The sequence below is a fragment of the Balaenoptera physalus genome (assembly GCF_965194825.1).
Source record: "Balaenoptera physalus genome assembly, chromosome: 19".
Classification (NCBI taxonomy): Eukaryota; Metazoa; Chordata; class Mammalia; order Artiodactyla; family Balaenopteridae; genus Balaenoptera; species Balaenoptera physalus.
The window spans coordinates 9,521,390-9,530,732 of NC_138900.1; the positions used below are offsets into that span (position 1 = coordinate 9,521,390).

Below are 9,343 nucleotides of genomic sequence, written 5' to 3' on the forward strand. Positions count from 1 at the left end.
TTCATCATTTATAGGAAAACTTCAAAGTAGGTGAATACACTGAGACAGAAAGCAGACCAGTGGTTTATAGGGGCTGGGAGGACAGTGGAATGGGCAGTGATTGCTTAATGAGTATGAGATTTTCCTCTTGGGGTGATGAAAATATTCTGGTGATGGTTATACAACATCTTGAATATACAAAATGTCACTGAACTGTACAATTTACAAGGGTTAAAACAGTAAATTGTATGTTAGGTGTATTTTTCCACACACCTAAAAAAGAAAAGTAAAAACATTTGAATGGGGGGGTGTGTGTGTCCAAAGAACAGAAGGAACTGTCCACACCTCTAGTGCTGACCAATTCGATCTGTTTCTGGAATGATACTTTCTCTGAGCATCTTCCCTTTATAGTGTGATTTTGATTCCCAGCTGCTCGGGCAGAGCGAAGGTTGGTGTGGTTTCCCTAAATCTGAAACCTTTGATCTGTTTGGCCCCAGAAACAACTCCTTCCCTTCTCACTGAGGATCAGAAATACAGCTGGCCCTAATTCCCAAGTGTCTTCCTTGACAACAAAGTCACACACAAAAAAAAGCTGTGAGAAGTGCTCAAGAGAAGACATCCAAGGTGCTATCAGGATGTAATGAGGTTACAGACCTCATCCTCAGAGTTCAGGGACATTTCATGAGGGCAACATTTCAACTGAAAGCTGGTGCGGGGCGGGGGCGGGGGCAGTGAATAGAATGCACATGAAGAGAGTGGGGAGAGGGTCAGACAGAAACCATCATGCATGAACCCTGGAACCTGTGGATGTGGGGGGCACAGACACTGATGCTGAGGCCCAGGAAGGGGGAAGAGAGTGGTGAGGCATACGGCTGAGGACTTGGCGGTTGAGCCATGGGAGACATCTTGGGTTGTAATGAGCAGTTATAATAAGTCGGGGGCAAGGGGGAACCATGAGGAATGGGCAAGACAATTGGCATCATTGCCCTCCACTGAGGGCCCCCTTGTCTGCAGAGGCTGGGAAGCTTCAGACTGCCTTTCCCACATGGCCTTGCAGCTGGGATTCTGGATGCATTTGAAGCTCTGGGCATCACAGCCATGGAGTCACCAGGTGTTTCCCCAGCAGCAACCTTGAGTTTAGGCGATAGCTTTGAGGTGCTGAAAAGCCGTTGAGCAGAAACAAGGGCATCCAGATCCTGGATCACAGCTCCAGAGCGCTGTCCTGGGTACCATTCATGGAGACACAGCCTAGAGCCTGTTCCTCCAGCACTCCTATGACACGTAGGCTCTTAATTCACTATATCATGTGGAGGATCCCACCAGGCTGGGTCAAGCCAGATCATCCATTCTTTCATCACTTGAAGTCACTTTGCAGGGAGCAGGGGTCTGTTTCTGTAATCCCAGGGATATGGTTGGTGCAAAGGGTTGACGCAGCCTCCCCATCAGCCAGCAGAGGAGGAATCTCCTGGCTCTGGGGAGCCCCAGCCCCTTCTCCTGCATACCTGACCTTCTCTCCATACACCTGAAAGTCTACCTCATTCCTGCTTGTTTCCTGGGAGGGGCTCCCTAAGGCCAGATGGAAATAACACCCAGATACTGCCAGGAGGAAGGTCAAGTCTATTTATTCCTGGGGCAACAAGGAAGCCAGTGGGAAATCCAGGGAGAGCAGGAACTGAGAGCATCACCCTGGGTTTCACATCCAGGAGCCCAGCTCTGCCAGCCCCAAGAAGGGACACATGGGAACGTTAACCTGGGTCTTCCCCAGGGTTGTCTATGAGCAGAGGCTGTCCTTCCTAGATGGGCTGGGCCAGGGATGTTCGGACACCCCCGGACTGGGGTTCAGGAGACCTGGGATCTAGTCCAGCCTGAGTCACTGACCAGCAGTAAGACCTCGGGTCAGTGTCTTCCTTGGATTCAGGGAACAGAGTGAGAGAATAAAAGAAGTGGCTGTTTGAAGTCAGGATCTTACACTCACTGCCAAGAGAAGGAGAACTTTCTCTAGCCATAAGTAGAGGCAGGTCCCGACACCAAATGATGGCTCAACCAGCACAGGTCAGGTCCCTCTCAGATCTGGGCTCTCTTGCAGAAGACAGAGCTGTCACCAGACAGGAAGTTCCCATGGTGGGCACAGTAGGATGGGAGTCTCCGAGGGCGCTGGTGGTAGGATTGGACAGGACTTTGTGCAAAGGCTTTTTAGATACCTTGAGAAAGGGGCCGAGGCAGGATGTGAACCCAGGGCTATCTCATCCCAAAGTCTCAAAGCTGTTGAGTTAGCGCCTCTTGGTATCTACAGATCTCAGAACTGGCACTGCTCTCCCATCAGCACCCAGGCCCCCCTACCCTGTCCTGATCTCCTTTCACTCTCCTGCCAGTTAGTGACTCAGCTCCCCTGAGACACAAGGCTCCAGGCCCTGGAGTGCAGTCCCTCTTCAGAGACGGAACCCTAACCCTGCCCTAGAAAACATCCTTTCTCCCTCACCCTGGTTGCCGTCCAGGCATCTACTGCACTCCAGATTTAAGCAGAGGCAACCAGACCTGGCTCCTGTCCTGCCTGGAGCCATCACAGGAAGTGAATGGAATCAAGGTCATGAGCAATGTGCCCCAACCTGTAAAACATGACGGGGCAGCTAAGTCTGTAGCACTCATCAAAGGAGGAATCCACCCTTGCCTCGAGCCTCCTCCATTCAAGACTTTATTAACCAATAGGCTGCAACTCTCTGGAAAAAAATAAATATTACATCATTACCTGGCTTCCAACATCCTTGAGGGCAAGTTTCAGGACACAATGTTTAATTGTTGAAATCCATTCCCTAATCTATATATTTTCAATTCAAAAATAATATAGCTTATGACCAACTCGAGTGGTTATCTAACCTACTAAAATGTTGCAATCTGCTGTTTGGAGCTACTCAGCGGCTGCAGGAGAAAGGACGCCAGAGACCAGAGGGTGATGTGGGGTTGGGAGGGGAGCATGCTGTACCCCTGCCCCCATGGGTGAAAGAAAACATTTAGGACTCTGGTAATTGCACAAATATTTCTGTTACAGCAGGATCTTCCCTGGACTCCTAACTCTAGTCTCAACCTTCCTGCCCACCCTCCTCCCAGCACAGACACAAATCTGAACACTTTCCTTCCGTGCTCGGGACCTGGCCATGGTGCCCAGTGTCCTGAGGATAAAGTCCTGAGTCCTGGGACTTCCCTGGTGGTGCAGTGGTTAAGAATCCGTCTGCCAATGCAGGGGACACGGGTTCGAGCCCTGGTCTGGGAAGATCCCACATGCCGCGGAGCAACTAAGCCCGTGTGCCACAACTACTGAAGCCCATGCGCCTAGAGCCCGTGCTCTGCAACAAGAGAAGCCACCGCAGTGAGAAGCCTGCGCACAGCAACGAAGAGTAGCCCCTGCTCACCGCAACTAGAGAGGGCTCACGCGCAGCAACGAAGACCCAACGCAGCCAAAAATAAAATATAAAATAAATAACATTTAAAAAGGGGAAAAAAAGAACAAATGAATATTTTTTCATGATGCTAGAGTCAAATCAAAAGATAAATTTATCTTAATTAAAAAGGCTCTGGAGGGACTTCACTGGTGGTGCAGTGGTTAAGAATCCGCCTGCCAGTGCAGGGGACACGGGTTCGAGCCCTGGTCTGGGAAGATCCCACATGCCGCGGAACAGCTAAGCCCATGCGCCGCAACTACTGAAGCCCGCGTGCCTAGAGCCTGTGCTCCGCAACAAAGAGAAGCCACTGCAATGAGAAGCCCTCGCACCTCAACTAAGAGTAGCCCCTGCTCACCGCAACTAGAGAAAGCCCCTACACAGTTAGGAAGACCCAACGCAGCCAAAAATAAACAAATAAAAATAAATAAATTTATTTTTTTAAAAAAGAATGAAACTGTCAGCTTACTACCAAGGGTAGATTTGAGGTCAAGTCCCAGTGATGCTTTTCTTTTTTCTTTAATTTGCTTATTTTATTTTTGGCTGCGTTGAGTCTTTGTTGCTGCGCGTGGGCTTTCTCTAGTTGTGGCAAGCAGGGGTTACTCTTCGTTGTGGTGTGTGGGCTTCTCATTGCGGTCGCTTCTCTTGTTGCGGACCACGGGCTCTAGGCGCACAGGCTTCAGTAGTTGTGACACTTGGGCTCAGTAGTTGTGGTTCGCGGGCTCTAGAGCTCAGGCTCAGTAGTTGTGGCGCACGGGCTTAGCTGCTCCGCGGCACGTGGGATCTTCCCGGACCAGGGCTCGAACCCATGTCCCCTGCATTGGCAGGCAGATTCTCAACCACTGCGCCACCAGGGAACCCCCACCCCCACCCCAGTGATGCTTATGTGGCACTATGAGTCAGACATCTTCTAAGGGATCGACCCATGAGTTAGATACGTTATAGTATCAGCCCCATTTCGCAGGTGGGGAAAACTGAAACACAGAAAGGTTGTCACTTGCCCAAGCTCACACACTGGAATGTCACCAGAATTCAAACTCAGGCAGCCTGGCTCTGAATAAGGGCTCTGGACCACCAGGCTCTACTATCTCCCATGTGGCAGCAAGGTGATTAGCCCTCTTCCGGCCTCAGTTTACTCAACTGTGAAATGGGCTTCCCAATAGTCACCTCTTCAGTTTGCTGCAAGGGTTAAATGACATCGGGCTTAGGTCCAGGAGAAGTGTTTTTAAATTGGGCGCCTTTGTTTCTTCAGTTCCTTGCAGGAGGATGGGAGAAGAGGCCTGGCCGCCTGCCTCCCGTGTTAAGTCCTGGTGAGTTGTCCAATGCTCCACTGAGAGGAGAGACAAAACAGGGCAGAGATCCAGACCCTGGGTCTTCCAGAAAGCACGGGGCGAAGTGCCCAGGGGCCTGTGTGCCTCTCCCCACCCCCCACTCTTGGCTGGGTGAGGGGCCCCTTGGCTTTACCACGGTCTCCCCCCTCCGGACCTGACCACACCGCATCCTGTTGGGGCCCTGCCAGAGAAGGAAGCGGAGTCTGGGGTCCCACTGGGAAGTCCCGCGGGGTGTGATGCAAGGCCTTCCCTGCCCCTCACGCAGATAAAGGCGCAGAGCCAGCCTGGAGCTGCTAGCCATCTCCGCGCCCTGCCTGCCATGACCCGCCGCCGCGCGCTGCTCGCCTGGGCCCTCCTCGGCCGTCCTCGGCCTCGGAGCGGCTCAGAAAGCCTCGGTAAGCTGCATCCCCATCGTGCCCCGCAGAGAGTGGAGGGCCCTGGCGTCCGAGCGCAGCTAGCGCCTAAGACGGCCCGTGCGCTACGCGGTGGTGTCGCACGCAGCAGGCAGCGCCTGCGACACCCCGGCCTCTTGCCTGAAGCAGGTCCAGAACGTGCAGCACTACCACGTGCGGACGCTGGGCGGGTGCGACGTGGGCTACAAGTGAGTGAGGAGGAGAGGCAAAAGCTGGAGACGGGACTGCAGGAGAGAGAGGCGCGCGGGCCCGGGAGACCGCAGGGACGCTGTTCTAGAGCCGCCTGGCCGACACCCCGGGCACCTTAATCAACCGCGCAGCATCTTCGTTTGTCCCCAGGGTCGCTGCTTAGGGCTGGGCGTGTGCAGGCAGCGCAAAGATGCTAGGAGGAGGGGAAGCGGCTGCAGTCCAAGCTCTGCCCCCAGAGGAAGGGACAGACTTTGCCAATACGCAGGAAGATGTCCTGTGCACTGGATTCCCTTGGTAAAGTCCGGTGCCTCGTTAAGCACTGGGCCAGGTTGCCGTCCCAGCTCCATTTGCTGCTGGCTGAGCCCTGGGGCAGGCATTCACCCTCTTTCAGCTTCAGTTTCACCTTCCTCCTCTGCAAAGTCAGTGGGGTCGTGGCCCACTCCATCACTAAGCCAGCCAATACCACTTAGGACACCGCCTGGTGTGCAGTGGGAGCCCCCAAATCCATGGACTGTTGGCGCCTATTACTATGTGCCAGGCTGTGCGCCAGATGCTGGGATGGGGGCACAGCCATGAACAGTGTGAATCTAGCCCAAAGGGATTTAAAGACCAGCAGGCAGCAACAGGTGAGAAACAAGCAAAGTCAACAAGATGAATTCAGATGGTGGTGAGAGGAGTCCATGGAGAAAAGGAACAGAGTGACTGACGCGGCTTCAGCATATGGGACCCGAGAGAAGAGTGTAGTAAGGTGGGGGTACAGCAGAGGTAGAGGCCAGGAGGCTGAGTGAGTGGGTCATTCCTGAGGGACAAAGGTCAGGGTGGCTGGAGGTAGCCGGGAAGAGTGATATGAAATGAGGAAGGAGTTGGCAGGGGCCAGATGGCACAGGGTCTTGTGGGCCATGGGGAGGACCTCCGTTCTACTCTAAGACAGGAGCCATGAGAGGGATGTGAGCCTGCTTGGGTATGAGAAGCTCCCTCTGGCTGCAGTGTGGAGAACAGACTGTAGGGGGGTGAGGGCAGAAACAGGGGCAGGGATTGGTTAGATCTGCCTCTGGGGCCCATGCCCACCAGCTCCCTTTCCAGGGTAATAGGCTGGGGTCCCGCACAGGGGCTTCTATAACAAGAGACTCTACTGGTTCTCAAGCCTCGGTAAACACCAGAATCACCTTACTGGAAATGCAGGTTCCCAGGCCCTACGCTTAGAGACTGCTTCAGTAGGGCTGGGGTGAAGCCAGAAAACCTGAGGACCTCGCTTGGAAAAATCTGGAAGCCTTCAAGGGTATCCCCAGCTCTTCTGGCTCAAGATTTTACAATTCAAAGGCTCCAACTTCAAATTTTTTCCCAGGAGTCAGGTGCTCCAATTCTAAGCGCTTCCCTGAAGGAATGAAGAGCAGAGCTTGGCTCCACAGCCTCTGGTCTAAATCACTTTATAGAAAAGCAAACTGAAGTTTGTTCCTCAGATTTTAGGATTCAGAGTCTGATCCAAATGTTTTGAATCCCCCTTCCTGGTCGCATCTTGTTCGGAGCCTCAGTTTCTTCACCTGTAAAATGGGGCTCCTGACTACCCACCAGGTGGTGGGGTTTGAAGTTTAAATTAGATGCATCCATTTAGCTAATATACAGAGAGTACCAACTGCTTGTGCCAGATGCTGGGGCTGTGGCAGGACCATAACCGGCCCAGTCCTGGGGGTCAATATCACTATGGTATTTCTAGTCTCTTCAATCCAGATTCTGAGAGTTTGGCTTCCCAAGTGGCAGATTCAGGACCCAGTATTAGAGTTCCCACATTCTGTGCATCCTTGCTGACCTTGTGAGCCAGAGGACTGAGGTGACAGATATCGCATCTCCAAAACGCCGATCTTCTGGTTAATTCCAGTGTGCCAAATCAAACTCACTCAAGCAGGACGTGTTGAATGAGTGAACCTGACAGATCTGCTGCCAGGATTGGAAACCTCAAAGAGGCAGATGCTGGGGCTCCAGGGTTTGTGTCTGGTTGCAGCACCAACCCTCGAGTCCCTGATCCTGTCACTCAAGTGTACCCCAGCAGGGAAGAGGAAGCAGGAAGCAGGCTGGGGAGAGGGCAGAAGAGCTTCTCAGTGGAGAGTTCTGAGAAGCATTAGTGTCCAGGACGTGACCTTGGGTAAATAATCTAAGTCTGCTTCCTCAGCTTAAAGTGGGGATGACAACAGTGCCTGCCTCTGAGGACTGCATGTGAGAATTCAGCAAATCAAGAGCTCAGCCAATCCTCCAGGGAGGCAGGAGAGAGCCAGACCATGTGGGTGGGAGTCACGGAGACCTGGGTGAAAATCCTGACTCCTCACGGCGTTGAGGATGCAAAAAGGTACATGTAGAGCTGTGCCTGACAAATGGCAATGGCCATGGTCATTGTTCTTACTGTGGAAGATTAGAGGATAGGAGGAGGGTGTTGGGGAAATTGTGTGTGAGTGACAGGGACAGGGGCAGGGCGAGCAGAGGACAGGGAGGGAGTTCTCCCCCACCCAGAAGCCCTCCGTCACTCATCCAGACCACCCTCCCACCCCCATAGCTTCCTGATGGGAGAAGACAGGCTCCAGTATGAGGGCCGGGGCTGGAACACCTTGGGCGCCCACTCAGGTCCCACCTGGAACCCCATACCCCTCGGCATCTCCTTCATGGGTAACTACATGGGTAAGTGACTGTCCAGCCATCAGCTAGGGGACTGACATGGAGCCTGGGGGATGGCACCATGTGGTGAGTAGTTGCTGGGAGGCTCTGCCACTTACAAGCTCTGTGACCTCGGGCAAGTGACTCTGCTTCTCTGAGCCTTGTTTCCTCTTTTGGATAAAGACCATTTTCAACCACATGGTTTCAGTGAAGATTAGTTCATCTCTATAAAAGTTCTTAGACCAGTCCATGGCACCTAAGAAGTGCTTGATAAATGGCAGCTATTGCTGTGGCTTGGCTGGGGAGGTCTGGGGGCAGATGAGGGCAAATAAGCCGTTATCTTGACAGCTGACACTTGCTGACGGCTTACTCTGTGCATAAAATAACTCTTTTGATCATCCCACAGCCCTGTGGGCAGGTGCTTTCATTCTCCCCTTTCACAGATGAGGAAACTGAGGCACAGAGAGGTTAAGTCACTGCTTGGTGGCAGCAGGCTGGGTTCTGGACCCTAGCGGGCCAGCTCAGAGTACAAAATCAGAAGCACTACCCACACTCCCTCTGCCCTTCGAGGAAGCCCCAGCCTAACTCCTGCCTCTACCTCCCACAGATTGGGTGCCCCCGCCCCACGCCATCAGGGCAGCCCAGAGTCTGCTGGCTTGCGGCGTGGCTCAGGGATTCTTGACTCCTAGCTACGAGGTCAAAGGACACCGGGATGTGTAACAGATGCTCTCTCCAGGCAACCAGCTCTACGAAATCATCCAGCAATGGTCACACTACCACCGCGTGTGAGGCCCTGTCCATCTTCTCACACCGCCCCCCCCACCCCATCAGAAACCCCACTGCCTCCCCCTCCCCCAATAAAGGCAAACCTCAAACTGTATTTCCGTGTCCCACCATCCCCCTCCCTACCCTCTCTCCCCCCCATAAGATCCCAGCCATCCCCCCCCAACCTCCCAGAACTCTGATCTTGCTCAGAACCCAGAGGCCCCGACCCTGAACCAAGACCCCAGAGATCCCAGCTTGGAAGCCACATCACAGCTCAGAACCCAGAGGCCTCAGGTCAGAGCACAGGAATAGCACCAAGTCAGCGGAGATGTCACCACCGGAAGCTCAGGGGTCCTCACCTCCCGGGCAGGGAGCCATGCGGCAAGACACCCCCTCTCTACCACACCGCCAAAGACATCCTGGGCAGCATCTCTGCTTGAACTCCTCTGGGGACAAGCTGCTCACTCCCACCCCTCAGGTCCCCCCCCTCATTGCTTTAGAGAGTGCGGGAGTTTCTTCTGAGCCTGTACTCCAACCTGCCGCCCAGTCACAGGCATGGCCAGAAATACACGCAGGTCCCAGTTACACC

The 9,343-nt window shown here is 53.6% G+C and overlaps 1 protein-coding gene across 1 annotated transcript; it reads left to right on the forward strand.

Annotated features, from left to right (window-relative positions):
* Window positions 1-4,766: 4,766 nt before the first annotated feature.
* PGLYRP1 (peptidoglycan recognition protein 1) lies at window positions 4,767-8,778 on the forward strand (the record flags this gene model as incomplete). Its single annotated transcript, XM_082435857.1, is given in 6 exon segments — window positions 4,767-5,102; window positions 5,104-5,199; window positions 5,203-5,345; window positions 7,892-8,013; window positions 8,597-8,706; window positions 8,710-8,778. Coding segments are annotated over 6 exon segments (579 nt in total). The 5' UTR covers window positions 4,767-5,063.
* Between the last annotated feature and the right edge of the window lie 565 nt (window positions 8,779-9,343).